The sequence below is a fragment of the Theropithecus gelada genome, chromosome 3 (genome assembly GCF_003255815.1).
Source record: "Theropithecus gelada isolate Dixy chromosome 3, Tgel_1.0, whole genome shotgun sequence".
NCBI classification, from domain to species: Eukaryota; Metazoa; Chordata; class Mammalia; order Primates; family Cercopithecidae; genus Theropithecus; species Theropithecus gelada.
The window spans coordinates 116178086-116195501 of NC_037670.1; the positions used below are offsets into that span (position 1 = coordinate 116178086).

Sequence of the window (17416 nt, forward strand, 5' to 3'; positions counted from 1 at the left end):
TTGTATATCAGGTTTAAAGATATATTTTGATTACTTTTTTCTATTATAATTTTAGGATGCCTTTTTAAAAATCATTCGAAATGAGGGCATTAAATCTCTATGGAGTGGCCTTCCTCCTACCCTGTAAGTTGAATTTTAATGTTTTTTCTACTAAATAATGGTTGTTATTTTATCCTATAATCAGCATGGTTGGACAAAGTCTTGCATTTTTAATATTAGAATGCTTTCATTTTCTGAGGTATTGTTTTTTAAGCCTCACAGCCACCTGCATGTTTAATGATGTATTGAAAGACTTGCAGGACCTGAAGAGGTTATATTCACAGATACGGTTTATTATAGGAAAAGGATACAAAACAGAATCGGTAAGGGAAAAAGGCACATCAGGAGTTGTCCAGAAATGGGCTTCCAAAGTCCTCCCTTATGGCATTGCACAGGATGTGCTTATCCTTCTGTTAGTGAACTGTGAAGTATACAAAGTGCTTCTGCCTTGGGAAACCCATTTGAGTTTTGAGTGTAGGGCTTTTATTGAGCATGGGTTGTATGGACACATTCTGTCTTTGAGGCCAGTTGTGATGAGCAAAACTTTAAACCCACAGAAGGAAAGAAGTTTACTATAAATCGCAGTATACAGATCAACCTAGACAAGTTGGTTTAGTGCTTCAGATGTCCAAAAAACCTTCTAATAGGGAATACTCCAGGGGATACATTCCCACGAGTTGTACAGACGTCAGGCATGCACATAGGCCCTCCTGAAGTTATACAAGGTTTGAGCAACCAAGCCTGCTGTGTTGTGTTTGCTACACAAGCATATGGTAATTTTTTTCATGTTCAGAAATAAAAATTTTGATGTCTATTTGTTCATTTTACTAAAGCTGTATGATATATTGCAAAATGTATACTTTCTCCAGATAATTCTAATTGTCTACTAACTAGCGATTACATGAATTAACATGATAAACTCTTAATATTAAATGTAAAAATCTAAAATAGTAACTTGGCTTTTGCTGTCTCATTTATTCCCAAGGACTTTATATTTTTAATGGAGGAAATTAGTCAATTTGAGACATTTATTTTAAACAATGCTTAAGGTTTGAAGTTAGTGGCAGATCTAATACCTCACCAGTCAGTCCTGCTCCTAAATTCTCAGCAGCAAAGTCCACCATATAAGATTAGGCATTCCAGACTATGGTCTGTGAATGTTCTTTAGTTATATCATAAACATGGACTCGTTTCTTGTTGCATTAATATTTATCGACATGACAGTACATGCAACTTTGTGTTTGAATTTAATAATTCCCTTTTAACAATTTCTTTTAAAATAGTATACCATTAGAATTCCCTTAAAATTAGTGTATGTAATTCTGATGATGTTAATTATAATTTATGTCTGGTTACAAGCAGGAGTGATATATGGTCTATAGTTCAAAAATGTTTTACAATTTCTCATGTACTTTTTATTTTGCTGATTCTGATGTTATGGTAATTATGAATGAGAAAGAAGATCTGGGCAACCAGAAACAGAACAAGTCAAGGAGATGAAATGTCTGTCTTAATTTGTCTTTTCCTATTTGTTTTATTTTTATTTTATTTATTTATTTATTTAGAGACAGTCTTGCTCTGTCCCTTAGGCTGGAGTGCAGTGGCATGATCTCGGCTTATTGCAACCTCTGCCTCCTAGGTTCAAGTGATTCTAGTTCCTCAGCCACTTGAGTAGCTGGTATTACAGGCATGTGCCACCACCATGCTAGCACTTATTTAATGCTATATATTGTAACTGTCTTCACAACTAGAATGCAAACTTTTGGATGGCAAATGCCTACTTTATATCTTTTTACTGCCTACTAAGTATTAACCATTTTTAAAATAAAAGAAAAATTGATCTCATAGGCTAATTTGTTGTGGTTTTTAGCTTACACAAAATATAAGGGTTTTTTAGCTTATATAATAATATTTGAATTTAAGACTGTGGAATCTTTTGATAATTTTGAACAAATCTTTTTGTGTGATCTAACAGAGTGATGGCAGTTCCTGCCACAGTTATTTATTTTACCTGCTATGATCAATTGAGTGCTCTTCTGAGATCTAAGTTAGGAGAAAATGAAACCTACATACCAATTGTTGCTGGAATTGTAGCCAGATGTGAGTAATAAATCTTTATTTTCATTTTGATTTCTGTTTAGAGCTTCTGTTTAAGTTGGGACATTCACAGATAATTTGTACAATATATAGAATATTAGTATGATATATTTTGCCTTATAGTTTATATTAATTTGTTAATATAGGATAGATACTCCAGAAGTCATATGGAATAGTGATTACCATCAGAATGAGATGGGCTCAGCCTATCTTGGTCAAATCATGGACAGAGTTTCTAGAGTGACATCAGAGTTGGTTCTGATTCACCTGAACTTCTGAGGTATCACGTGGGATCATGCATGATTCAGTCCAAAGTTCTGAATCACTTTCCTTAAAACTTTGGGATTCAGAGTTTGATCGTAAGGAAAGTTGACTCTATACAGAAGAACATTTACTCTGCTAAATGGGAGTGGGATTTATTGGGTCAGTAACTGGAATGGGCTTTGGTTTTCATAGTTCTGGTTGATTACAACATTTCTGGAACTGCCGTTGAGAGAGTTGAAACCAGAAAAAGTAAGATATATGAACATAGACTTTTAAGAAATAACTTTTATCAAGGGAAAAATCTGTGTCAATTATGTTGACATCATTAGATATTTAATTTTAAGGTTTTCAGACATTATAGAATAAAAGTTTAAAAATCATAAAATAGCCGGGCGCGGTGGCTCAAGCCTGTAATCCCAGCACTTTGGGAGGCCGAGACGGGTGGATCACGAGGTCAGGAGATCGAGACCATCCTGGCTAACACGGTGAAACCCCCTCTCTACTAAAAAATACAAAAAACTAGCCGGGCAAGGTGGCGGGCGCCTGTAGTCCCAGCTACTTGGGAGGCTGAGGCAGGAGAATGGCGTGAACCCGGGAGGCGGAGCTTGCAGTGAGCTGAGATCCGGCCACTGCACTCCAGCCTGGGCGACAGAGCGAGACTCCGTCTCAAAAAAAAAAAATAAAATAAAAATAAAAATAAAAAATAAAAATCATAAAATATATGAATATTAATTTTTACAGTATGTGTATTTGCATAGTACATGGCTTTATTTTTGTTTTCTTTTTTTAAACTTGTTTGTATTAGTTGGTGCAGTAACTGTGATAAGTCCACTAGAATTGATTAGAACCAAGATGCAGTCCAAGAAGTTTTCTTACACGGAACTGCATCGATTTGTCAGCAAGAAAGTATCTGAAGATGGTTGGATTTCCCTTTGGAGGGGCTGGGCTCCTACTGTTCTTAGAGATGTACCTTTCTCAGGTAGGATTTATCTTATTTGTAGCTACTCAATTTTACGTAGCTTTGTTAAATATTACTGTTACTAGATTTTTAACGCTTTACCATTAAAGGTAAGTTATTGTCTGTAGTGACCACAAACTCCTTTTTCATTGTTGGGCTCTCAGATCTTTACAAGCTTTTATTGAATGAATAGTTTTTATTCAAGCTTGTTATTAGTTTTTATACATTAATTAGTAGGTATTCATATTCAGAGAATGCAAAGTACCTTTAACATTCTAAATAAGTCATTTAGTATTATTCTAAACAATTAGTAAGATAAGTAAAACAACTACGAATCAAAGGATAGAATCCATAAGACCACTTTGGAATTATATGGCCTCCTACTTTTTCAGTTATTAAAAATAAACATCTCCCCATTAAATGATTATCCTGTGAAAGACTATTACAGATCAAGTAGGCTATTGTACTACTTACTCAATTATGAAAAGGGAGAAAATTATGGAAAGTGAGAAGTACAAATCTACCAGTAACTTATATAATGTACATACTCTATGGCATTTCCCCTGTGGGTTATAGAAGTTTTTAAGACCCAAAAGAAATACTTATCTAGAGAGAAACTCTGAATAATAATATCTATATCCTTTAAAAATCATGAAACCACAAATATGTTCTTTCACTGTCACAACCCCAGTGGTAACCAGTATATTAAATGCCATTCATTTGATGAAAAGAATTAGTTTTCCCACATACATATTATTGCCAAACATTGTATTAGTTAGTTTTGCCTATTTTTGAAAATCCCCTTTTACTAAAAAATTTTCCTAAGATTCCTTCTTGTGTTATAGGAAACTGTTTTCTTCATTTTTACTCATTTATATGTGAGTAAACAACTAAGACAATGTTGCTATGAAAATTTTTAATCAGTTTCTTGGTGCACCTTTGAAAGTTTATCCAATATTGGATTTGTTGGTTCATATACATACATACATTTCAAATTTTACTAGGTAATATAGAACTCTTTTCTAAAGTGATTGTGTGATCTACCTACCTACCAGCAATGTATGAAATTTTCTGCTGCTTCACACCCCTTCCAGTGTTTTTATTGTCAAAGTTCTTAATTTTTGTTTAATAATTTAAAGTGGTATCTGACTTTAATTTGCGTTTCCCTGGTTTTTAATAAGATTGGGCACTGTTTCATTGGCATTCATTTATTCATAATTGATTTGGGGTTTTGAAATTGAAGTAGGTTTTAAATTTCATTTTCCTCCCACATGGATAGCTGGTTGTCCCAACATCACCTGTTGCAGTGATCCCCAACCTTTTTGGCACCAGGGACTGGTTTTGTGAAAGACAGTTTTTCCATGATTGGAAAAATTGTGTGTGTGTGTGTATATGTGTGTGTGTGTGTGTGTGTGAGATTGGTTTCAGAACGAAGCTATTCCACCTCAGATCACCAGGCATTAAATTTTCATAAGGAGCACGCAACCTAGATCCCTCACATGTGCAGTTAGCAATAGAGTTCTATGAGAATATATTGCTACTGCTGATCTGACAGGAGGTGGAGCTCAGGAGGTAATGCTCACTCACCCGCCGCTCACCTCCTGCTATGTAGCCCAGTTCCTAACAGGACACAGACCAGTACCAATCCTCAGCCCTGGGGTTGTGGACCCTGATCTATTGAATAACCATAATTGCTCCAGGGATCTGCATTGTTATCTCTGTCATATAACATTTTCACGTATGCATGGATCTGTTTCACTGGTTAATGTTTCTGACTTCAGGCCAATACCACACTGAATTATTAGTGCTCTATGAAAAATCTTTTTTTTTTTTTTTTTTTTTTTTGGCAGGGTCTCACTCTGTTGCCCAGGCTGGAGTGCAGTGGCACAATCACGGCTCACTGTAGCCTTGATCTATCTACAAGGCTCTAGTAATCCTCCCACATCAACCTCTTGAGTAGCTGGAACTAAAGGCGTGTGCCACCATGCTTGGCTAAGAAAAATCTTGATGTCACTTTATTTTTCTTCCCTAGGAATGTCATCTCTTTATGTTAATAATAAGTCTTTAAGAAGTTGTTTTAGGAGAGATTCAAATTTTTCTTCATCAAGGTTGTATTCATCTCTTTTTTCTGACGTTTAGTTATAGGTGCACCCCACTGTCCCCAGCTTTTAGTAGCTATTTTTAAAGCTCTTTTTTAATTTTTTAAAATTAAATCTTTGTAGTTGGTACAGTTGCAATTGATTTTTTTCTATAGCTTATATCCAGCTATGTTTTGACACTCTGTTATAAATTCTGCTTTGTCTTACTATCGTTTTGGTTTGGATATATATAAAAATATATGTAAATTTAACTGTTTTATATCATCATTTATAATCATAATTTTTCTTTCTTTCTTGCTGCCCAGTGAGTTTTTGAATTATGGTGACAATAATGAACATCCCCATCATTTTTCCCATTTTAAAGAAAATAGATCTCATTTAACCATTAATAATTATTTTTGGTATAGGTTTTTGATGCATGTTCTTTATCAAATTAAAGAAGTTTCCTTTTACTTCTAGGTTTCCAAGAAACTTGCTTCTTTTAAATGAAAGAGTGTTGAGTTTTATCAGATGCTTTTTCATTATCATTACATGATCCCATGGTTTTGTTAACATGGTAATATGACGTTTAAAGATTTTTATTGTATACCTTTGCATTTCTGGGATAACCCAACTTAATCATAGTGTATGATATTTTATGAAATATTTCTGACTTCAGTTTGTTTTTCATTATTGTTTTTAGGAAGTCTGTACCTATGATCATGAATAGATTGGCCTTTACTTTTTTCCTTTGTACTGTTGTCCTTGTCAGGCTTTGGAATTATAGTCATACTTCATTGATGCATAGTTTTTTTTTTTTTGTTTATAGGACTGCTAGAATATTACTGAGAATTTTGCTTTAAAAAAAGAAATCCCACCCTAGTGGGTGTCTAAGCAGAAAGCAAGGTGTCTCAAGGTTAGAATTTGTCTATCCCCTGAATATATAACCTCATAACTCTTTTATTAAAGTCCACATTTTGTTTCTAAATGTGTGTTCATTTCATTCTCTGTTTTTATAGCAATGTACTGGTATAACTATGAAATTTTAAAGAAGTGGTTATGTGAGAAGTCTGGTTTATATGAGCCAACATTTATGATCAACTTTACTTCAGGGGCATTGTCTGGTTCTGTAAGTTTATTCTTTTGTTATTAATATTCCAGAAAAATAATTGTTGTATTAAAACAAAATATTATATAACATCTCATGTATATTGAGATCCACTTTAGCTGCACTGCTTGAAAGTTTTTCTAAATATTTGCCCTCTATTTTAAGGAAACAAATTATTAGCAAATAAAATAATTTAAACATACTGTATTTATGTTTTTATGTTGCAAAAACATTTTTGTGAGAAACTTTTGAATTTGTTGGATCATTACAGTTACAATATTTTAGAGTTTTATTATTTAGAGCATTTTGTAATTTTGCTCTGATTACGTAATATTTCATGCGGTGTCATCTCATATGCGTTAAGCACTTCTAGCCTCTGCTCCTGATTCCTGTTTCTTTGGAAACATTTTGTCCTACTAAAGTACTTTTTAAAAGAATTTGAACAAAAATTACAGTCAGAAGGAAGGAATCTTAAGTTACCATTTTTTGGGTAATAGTTTATCTTTTTCCACACCTCCTTGTAGAATGATATGAAAGTCCTGTAGTAGACTTTCATTATGCAGATTTATATCACCCTGACATTGGTAATAGTTTTTTTTTATACCCACATACTTCCAAAAATGAATTTGTAATAACTTGTAGTGAGACAATAACACACTGGAACCACATAAAAACAACAGTGAAGGAGCAGAGTGAAGTGATGGAGACTTACAAAAAAATATTGTAATAATATCTCAGAAAATCTAGGCCAAGGAAGCCACGTAGTTGACTTTAAAACTTAGATATAAATATTCCCAGTCTAAAATCTTTCAAATTAATCCTAGTGGATTATAAGCCTATTGAACAAAAAAAGCAATTAGTATTGTTGAATAATGGCTTTAGGATATTTACCAGTTTTGCAGAAATACAAAGGAGAGTCCTCTATTGTACTATTTCTATGTAACCTAGAAAATCTGTTTTTTTAGGATTTTTTTAAATGATCTAGAAAATTGCTGCATTTTGACAGTTTTCAAATAACGTTTTGTCTCCACAACAGAAAAAACATCTGAATATGTGTCCAGGCTTTCTGTCAGAAAACAGAACAGCCTAAACCACCTTATTTTAGAAAGAGTTTCAAAAATGGCTTACATAACATTGTAGCTACTACATGATAGATAATGAAGATGGAGAAAAATCATTGATTTTACCTTACCTGCAATCTTCAAAGCTGATTTCAAGAACATAAATCAACAAATTGTTGGGTTGAAATAAAATATAAGTGATTTTAAAGGGGCATTTTATGACCATATTGGCCAAATGTGAGTTGGGAAGCAAAAATACATGCCAGTTTTAACCTTGCATGGCTGTTGTATCAAATATTGTGATAACATATTTAAAAGAATTGTTATTAAAAAACTCAAGGCATTATGGAAATAAGTGTAAATTATTTTGAGAAAAGTTATTTGAAATGTGATTTGCATCCAGCTTTTATCATTAATAGGAAAAAAATCTAATTTGTAAACCATTGTAACTATATTTTAATATGTAAACATTTACATAACTATTTTAAAAGGTTTATAGAGCTAAAAGTTCAAAATTCATTTTCGTTGTTCAAATTTAAGTTTTTATTCTATTTTAAAAGCATTTGCTGGAAATTTTAAAATGCTTACTAGATACTTGAGAATTTTTGCTTTGACATATGTGTTGTACCTTCTTGTGATGTAAAGGAATAATAAAACACAAAGGAGCATGAGAAATTGTGAATGCTGGTAGTGGAGTCAGAGAGGTTTGGTTGGAATTGTGGCTCTGCAGCTAGTAGCTATGTGACCTCAGGAAAGTAAGGGAATTTTTCTGAGGCTTTTTACTTTTGAGTATAGTGAGAAATACATATCTGTTTTCTTTAATGAAGACTTAAAAGATATACATATTATTTCATTTTAAAGTTGTTATTTTCATTATTATTCTTACTAAATAATGTACTAATTAGAAGAATGTAAAAATATTTTAGGAAAAGTTAAAAGGTTGATGGAAATTAATCAATTTTACTTTCTGATAGTTTGCAGCTGTTACAACTTTACCATTTGATGTAGTAAAAACACAAAAGCAGACACAACTTTGGACATATGAAAGTCATAAAAGTAAGTTTAATAAATTTAAAGCATTTTTTTGTTTTTCCTTCCAGATATTGTAGGAATATCTAAAATAAAGAAAACAAGATTTTTTTCTTCTGCATTATTCTTTGTGTATTTGACTGAAAGTAATATACTGTTAGAATGGAATACTCAGAAAATCTCTAAACAAAAACAAAAAATCTAAGAAAATGTAAAGTCTAATGTTTCTTGAATGCCATCAGTTAAGTCTCATACCTGCGATAAAGAACAAATAATGTTTGTCATTTAAAAGCTAAGTTGTTTTATGATGTCTTTTCCTAGTTTGTTTTCAGATCTATTTCAAATTATTATTTTTATTGTCCTCATAAGTCTTTGAAATAAACCAATAAGATAAATCTAGACAAATCAGGATAAAGGATAGGAAATTACTGGGAAACCTTTTTTCTTTTTTTTTTTTTTTTTTTGATAGTATATATATATATCTCTCTCTGTATATGAAAGCGTTATCAGATGCTTTTTCATCATTACATGATCCCATGGTTTTGTTAACATGGTAATATGACATATAAAGATTTTTACTGTGTGCCTTTGCATTTACCAACTTTGATTAACCCAACTTAATCATAAAAACCATCTATTTTAATTTCTTCATAACCTGTAATTTCTTCTAGAACAAAAGTGTACTCCTATATGCTTCTACTAGGATCTCTCTGTCATTTATTCCCTTTAGAAAGTGTAGCAAACCCATGGGAAATTATCTATTACAAAATTATGTAAGTCTTGTGATAAGACTATTACAGTGTAAATAAAAATTCTTCTACCCATGATTATAATAGTTTGCATAAAAGGTAAAATAGGTATAATGTTGAAAGAAGCTGGTTACAGACCTCTACAAATCTGATGGATATTGGTGACATCCTTGTCTTTGACCTGTCAAATACCTACTCTCCTCTTATATTAGAAGCTAATGAAAACCTGGGAGGTAATCAGAGTTTTATTATATTAGGGTTTTCCCACTTCCCTGTTTTAGGCATGAGCCTTCTAGAAACCCAAGCCCTATCTGTCCTCCTTTGACAGTTCAAAATTACTTTGTTTCATTCTTCTTTTCTTATCAGAATTTCTATTTCCCCTCTTAAGTATAATATTTAATATAGTAGGATTTCACCAGTTTCTCTTTGGTGTAATTTAGCATAAATGGCTAATGACTGGGGCATTGAGGTAGTGGTGGTCATGGTGGTTGATAAGGGAAAAGATGGGAATCTGTACAGGTAGATTCTAATGCACACTAAAGTTTGGGAGCCACTTATGTTGGTAACTAATCATTGGAGTCACCTGAGGTGCTTTTTCGATATACCTAAAGCTGGACATCACCCTCAATAGACTCTCATTTAATGACTCTGAGGTGGAACTCTAGCTTGTATATTTTGAAAATGATCCCTAAGTGATTGTGATATATATCTTCATTGAGACTGGCACCAGGGAGCCATCTTTCTTTATTAGATTTAACTCTTACCTATCACCGGTTTTTTCTAATTAATGTTTCCTCATTTCAACCTAAAAGGAAAAATCTTAAGAGTTGGGTTTTAATTTTCCATGATTATCATTGTAAATTTTAATCTGTTAGTGTACTTCAGCTATGAACCAATTACTTAAAGGTTTACTAAGATAATATTTCAGTTGAAATTACACTTGCAATTTGAGTGATAATCAGCCCATACTTACTATTTGGATTTACATTATTTATCCCCAAGAAGTAACTCAGCTTCATTTAGAAGTGACTTCCTTCATTCCACAGCTCAACTATACCAAATCCCTTCTCTCTAAGCAAAAAAGAAAATATGAAGTGTTGCATCTATCATACTATAGAATGATAGTTCCGTGCAAGTATATGATCTGTCAGCCTACTTTGACCACTTCTTCCATTCTTCATTCATTAGTCAATTACTGAGTGCCTATACTGTGTCAGGCACCATGCTGGTATATACAGATAAATGAGACAATTACCCAAATCCTCAAAGAGCTCATAATCTACTGGAACAGAGGCTGCATTCAGAAGCACATTAGCATGGAGTAAGTGCCATATCCTATAACAGAGATAACTTTTACCTAATGTATGAGTATGTCATATATTATTAATTTTTAAAAATTTAATCTCTGGTTTTAGCTTTTTAAATCTGGCCCAAATGTACTTATTTCCACAAGTTAAACTTCTTTTTCTCTGAACACATTTAATATTTTTAAAACACTATTCTTAACTGGACAATAGAACTATAGAAAAAAAAAAAACTACTCAAGCAATATTTAATTTTTAAGCATTTTAAAATTAAAATGTTTAATAGATTTAATAAATAGTACATTGGTTTTAATATTTAAGGCAATATTTTTCTGTGTTTCAATATTTATTATATTTCTATTTTAAAATAAAAATGAATCATTATGAAATGGTTATACTTGCCAAATAAACTTATTTAAAATGTTCAATTTTGGTAATACTAAGGAACAGCAGTGAGAGAACATTTTATATAAATTAAACTGTTGGGGAGGATGTAGCTCACTGGGAACTTTATGCCATGATGGTAACAGTATTTAGAACAGCTACTTTGGAAAACAATCTGGCAGTAGCAAGGAGTCCATTCTGAGTTATCAGTTCCACTCCTAGATATGTGCCCTAGAGAAACTTTTGCACATGTAGAAGGATATCCAAGGCAAGATTTTTAAAAACAGCAAAAAGTTAGAAATCACCTAAATGTCCCTTTACTGGAAAATGGATAAATCATTATAAGCCATATAATGCAATACCATGCAGCAATTAAAATGAATAAAATATAGCTGCACTTACCAACCTAGATAATTCTGAAAGCACATTGCAGAAGTCAGTGTGATACCATTTATATAAAGTTTAAAAGGAGGATAAAGAAAAGTATACATTGTTCTGTACATTTCAGATGTATACAAAGAAGAGTATACATCTGGATATGTTTAGATGTAAACATTTAAACAAATGCATGAGAAAGATGAAAAAAGAAAGACAAGAGTGATTACCTTTGAGAATGAGGAAAAATACAATTGGGGAGGAATATATAGGGGGCTTCAACTGGATCTGAAAGAGTTATTATGATATAGTAAATTTGGATGTTCAGTAAATGAGCATTTATTTTCTCTATGCTTGAAATATTTAATAATAAAAGTGTTTCTTTACAGTACAAGAATTTGCTTATTACCTGTAGGAGTAGCTCTTTAATGTTTAAATGTTAGGCAGGAGACACTTCTAAGGTTCCACTAGAGCTTGGCTTACCTTCAGTTGATAATCTTTTTGTCATTCTCTTAATTTCACCTTCCTGTTAAAATAGAAACTAGTTTGGGGCATGAGTTCTACAAGATTAGAAACACCTGCTGCTTGATCACCATTCTTTGACTAGTTTTTAAAATTTAAATGAAATAATTTAAACATGAAGTGAAAATTGCCAACTTATAAAGTTCTTGTCATTGACTTTCTTTAGAAAGTTAAATTTCATTCATATTTTGTAATCAGTGTTGGGCTGCTGTAGTTATTATGTTTATGCTTATACTATTGCTGGTATAGCTTCTTAAATAAATCATAAGGCTTCATTTATCTTAGTCCTCATTTATTCATAGTCAGAGATTCTGATATTTTATATAAATGAAATTTGGAGATAATCACACTCCATTAAATGGCAAAATTCTAGAAAGTCATTTTTGAAAGATATCGTTTTATGTTAACTTTTATCTTCCAGGCTTGCTTAGTGGTACATACTTTAATCTTGTTTAATGATTCAGGGTTGTCTTCCATGTAAACATTGACTTTTGTAGAGTAGCAGCTCTCAAAAGCTAGAGAGGGCAGTATAGGATTGTTTGCCCATCATCCAGCTGGCCTCAAAACAAGACATTGAAATCTTTATCCTGTTAGCTGTCATGTTGTTTACATGGTAGTGTATCTGGTTCTTACAATTTTTTTTTTTTTAATCTTATTGCATCTAGTAGTCTGTGGGCCAAGGTAGCTGTTTAGAAAAGTGCATAAAATGAAAATAAACAAATTTAGTTTACAAACAAGCTTCATGTTTATACTTCAGTGACATCTACTTTTGCTAAGTTTAAAAAAAAAATAGTTTTTTATTCATTTTCTTCCAGTTATTTGAGTGGTTGCAAATAAGTGAGATGTTATTGTTAGCTAAAATAAACCCTTTGAAGGAGAGAGCACTGGTCTAATTTATTTCAAGACTAGCATACCCATTCAGAAAGGTAGTAATAACTCCACACACTGCTAGGGAGAATGAACTGTTTTCCTCAGAACTCTTTTTAGAAAAAAAAAAGTTTTAAAACTATTTATAATAAAACGTGAATGAAAAATGGTTGTGAGGACTTTTCTTTGGCATTGGATACCCCATGAAGGTTTCTATACATTTTTTAAGAGATGGGGAGACCAGCCTGGTCTTGAACTCTTAAGCTCAAGAGATCGATCTTCCCACCTCAGCCTCCGAAGTAGCTGTCTATACATCTTTTAAAAATTTCATTATGAAAAGTTTTTAAGACCTAGAAAAAAGTTTAAAAAATACTACCATCAAGTTTAAGAAACAAGCATTATCAAATCAGGAGAAACCCTCAGTATATCCTCCTTAATTGCATCCCATCCTATACATCTTTAAATATACAGCCTTTTTCTGTTTTTTATTTTTAATGAATCTATTAAAACTTAAAGTAGCTTTTTAGGTAAACAAACCTCTTACGGTAATGAAATTATATATCCCCAAGGGCCATGAACACTACTTTGTGTTATCTGTATTAGGAATTATTAAATTGTTATTTATAATAGCATTATTTCTTTATTTTAACATTTAGTTTCTATGCCTTTGCATATGTCAACCTGGGTTATAATGAAGAACATTGTTGCTAAAAATGGATTTTCCGGATTATTTTCAGGTAAAAATACTTGCTTTACCAAATCATTGAATAGAATGATTACTTTTAAACCTATCACCTTCTAAAATTAACTTATAGGAGGAAGTTATAGGTAACATACTGTGTTTATTTTCTCCTAAATATCTGTATTATAAATTAAAATAAACGTTAAGTAACAGATTTACTATCAGTAAGATAAAAATTTCTCTATAATGTAACATGGATTGAAGTGAGGTTGTTGGAGGTGCACAGTCTTTTCTACCAATTTATGGATTTTAACATATTCAGTTAATTTGAACATTATCAGAATAAAGCCAAAAAATTATATTTTTAAAAATAAGGTAAGAAAAAAATATTTGTTTTGATTATTCCTATTCTTTTTTCAGGCCTAATTCCTCGCTTAATTAAAATTGCTCCTGCTTGTGCCATTATGATCAGTACATATGAATTTGGAAAGGCTTTTTTCCAGAAACAAAATGTTCGAAGGCAGCAGTACTAGTGATACTGTTTCAACTTGAAACAACAACTATAACCAAAGAAGATGGAGACTCTTAGGCAAGAATGTTTTTCACCATTATTCTCTTACAATGATTTTAAGTCTTTCTTTCCTATAATTTAAATAAATGATTTCAGCTCTACCTCTAAACCATAATTTTAAAATAAATGTTATCCTATTTTTGGTGATACAGAAAAAAATATTCTAGAAATCACCACCATTGAGCATTCTTGTAAAAATAAGACAGATTACTCCTTAGCATCAAAAGCAATCTCTGCGAGTTTATTATATGTTTCAGTGTAACATCATCTTATTGGGAGTGTGTCGGATACACAAGAACTTTTTGAATTGTGTGCTGAATGATGTACGTAGTCTAGAAAAAAGCCCAAGTCTTGTGCACATTTAAATCATGTACATAGGTATTTCTGTATTTCAGTAAAGTAGGTAAGGCAGTCGTTAAATAGCATTGTTGACATTGACCAAATATTGCCTGTTTCCTTTAATTCAAATGCATTAGGTTCCCGCCTCCCTGACCCTCCCTGCCATGTTGCTGTTTTAAGGCTTCACATGTATTAAGATTTCTTTGATCAAAATTGTGGCTGTTCTCCTTATGAACCATAATATAATCATTTGCGTGCTGTACATTGTGCCATTTTTGATGACTAAATGTCTATATTTCTGCTGTTCCTGTAAGAGAGGGAGTTTTTTACTGATAGTAGCAAATGTTCACTTCAGCCAAACTTGGGTGTTCAGTGGTAAATTACATAGTATTTAGACTGGTAAAAATAGTTTGCACACAGGAATAGCCTCTGATTTTTAGCCATCTTGTAATCCAAGTATCATTGTTCACAGAATTCTCTAGGTCATTTTTATTGTCTTGTTCTAACAAGACATTATTGCTACAATAATAGTTACAAAATATTTCTAAAATATCCTTTGATTTTTACACTAAGTATGGTAGAGTAAGAGGCTAAACAAGAAGCTGTTTTCTTGAAGACATTGCTTTCAGTCACCGTACATGTCTAAATACTTTAGCTTATCATTCATTGTATGTAGGAATGAGATAAGAAAGGATATGATGGCAGGAAAAGAAATGCTGTCATTTTTTATACTTTAGTTTTATTGTCTTAGGATCTATATCCTTTAAAAAGAAAACAGCACTTTATTGCAGTCTTTATTTTAGGAAAATGTGAAGCATTTTTTTTCCTCTCCTAAAATGAATAGATGACAAGTCTTTAGTGCTGGTAGAGGAACTAATTGATTTTGTACTATAGTAGGAAAGTGTAACACCAGAAATAAAGTATATAGGGTTTGCATGTAATCTTCTGTTTATTTTATCCTATGTTGATTTACCTTAAATTTGCAACATATCTACATAAATATTCATGACTTTCTTATATTTCATTAAAATGTTTATGCCTTCTTAAAATCATCACTGTGCTTCTAAATATTTTTATATAAAATCATTGTATAATGCTGTACTGTGATATATATATATGAAAGTTTATCTTGAACAGTGCTAACAATATTAAATTTAAATTTATCTTAGTTTTGCTATGCTTATGGATAATTCATAGAAAAAAAGCAGAAAAACTTAATACTGTTCCCAAAAGGCAGTTACATATTTCAGTTTAATATCACCTATAAGTATGAGAAAGGTTTCCATGTCTCCTACCCCTCACTGCACTTAGGAAAATTCTTACTTATGAATAAAGTAATATAAGTAAATCTAAATGCCTAGTAGTTTTTCTAACACATACTACATGCAATGTATCTGGATGAAAAGAAGGCTGAATTGAAGCTTTCTTTATACTTAAGAGGTAAAGAAACATTAATACTTTTAGAATTCTGAACCAAAAAGGGTTCAGAATTTTGCCATAATAACTTAATTTGTATTAAAATAGTACCTAGAAAAATTCAGTCCATGGAATAGCTAAAATTTAAAAATTTTAATTTGCTTCCAGAGTTCTGTCTGATAAAATAATTGAACCATAATTGGCACGATGAATATTCCCAGGTTTTACGTCAGTATTCAAATTTAACTCTCAGCCATATGGGCTTTCCAGACTTTTCAATACATATATTGCAGGAATTGCAATATTTGTAAACATGCGCCACAACAGTGTTCTTGGTGATGTTTCTCAAACAGCTTTTATTCTATTAACATTACGTTTTCTAACATAAACATTTAGTTGATTAAATGTAAAATTTTAAGAAGGAACATCTTTAATTTTAAATATTAGATGATTGCAACCTTTAATGTAGTACATGTTTGACTTTTTTAAAAAGGCAATTTTTTTCTTCTTTTTCTAGGAAAACTATTCACGATGGTTATTTAACTGCATGTGTTTTTTAAAATTTTCCCTCTTGGAACAACATCTACTGGGGTCTGTCAAAGGGTGGAGAGTGGGAGGTGGGAGAGGGACAGGAAAAATAACTAATGGGTACTAGGCTTAAACCTGGGTGATGAAATAATCTGTACAATAAACCCCCACGACACACAACGTTACCTATATACAAACCTGCACATGTACCCCTGAACTTAAAATTAAAAACAAATTCTTCCCTCTTTTTGTCTTGGGCACAAGTGTTTGGGGTGTGGACAAGTTTATTGTATCCCTTTTGAATTTTCTTCTAAGATGAACTTTTCAAATAAAAGATTACTGCTTTTATATTTTAATCATCTGTCAGCATTTATTGGGACATTTTTTGTAGTAGGCAGTATAAAAAAAGCACTGGAGACAAGACATTTCAGATATTGTTACTGGCCACAGGAGGTTTCAGAGCTATGACTGATTGCTAGAAGCATGCAAAGGGAGTCATGGGAAATATGGGGAGTTGTTTACTCAGCCTGGGGGCAGAGAAGGGGAGTGGTCAGGAAACCTAAGAGTTGGACTGACAGGCAATCCAATTAGTAAATACACAGGGAAGTGGGAGTCTCAGTAAGGCGGTGGGAATTTAGTCCATATGGCTTGAACAAAATGTATACATGGAAATGTAGTAAGAGATCAGACTGGAAATGTAGTCAAAGGCCTTGTGTGCTAAAGGAGGAACAAGAAGGCCATGGGAAGCCTAGGAAAAAATTTCCGGCACAGTTGTAACAGTTAGACACGGGTTTTGGAAAGATAACTAGCAGTATGGAAAATGGGGCTTATGATAAGGTGATCTGTGTTAGAAATCTAAAAGTTTTGGTTTGTATTAAAATACACTTTTTAAATGTACCATAATGAAAAAGAGGTAATTTTATCTTCCCTTTCCTGTCATCAGTTAAAACGACAAATGCTAAAACCAAATCGAAGCTGCTTTGCTTTCAGAAGAGCAGAATGAACCACAGTCTTGTGACGCTTAAGCGGTAATCCAATATGTTTA

At 32.2% G+C, this 17416-nt stretch overlaps 1 protein-coding gene across 2 annotated transcripts in view; it reads left to right on the top strand.

Annotated features, from left to right (window-relative positions):
• Positions 1-16719, top strand: part of SLC25A40 (solute carrier family 25 member 40) — a 55727-nt gene extending 39008 nt beyond the window's left edge. For both annotated transcript variants that reach the window (XM_025379805.1, XM_025379806.1), the window contains 7 exons: positions 56-123; positions 2015-2139; positions 3206-3379; positions 6456-6565; positions 8580-8661; positions 13492-13572; positions 13938-16719. In XM_025379805.1, coding sequence (XP_025235590.1) covers positions 56-123; positions 2015-2139; positions 3206-3379; positions 6456-6565; positions 8580-8661; positions 13492-13572; positions 13938-14050 — 753 coding nt within the window. In that variant the 3' untranslated portion in view covers positions 14051-16719. The remainder of the gene's footprint in view (positions 1-55; positions 124-2014; positions 2140-3205; positions 3380-6455; positions 6566-8579; positions 8662-13491; positions 13573-13937) is intronic.
• The last annotated feature ends 697 nt before the right edge of the window (positions 16720-17416 follow it).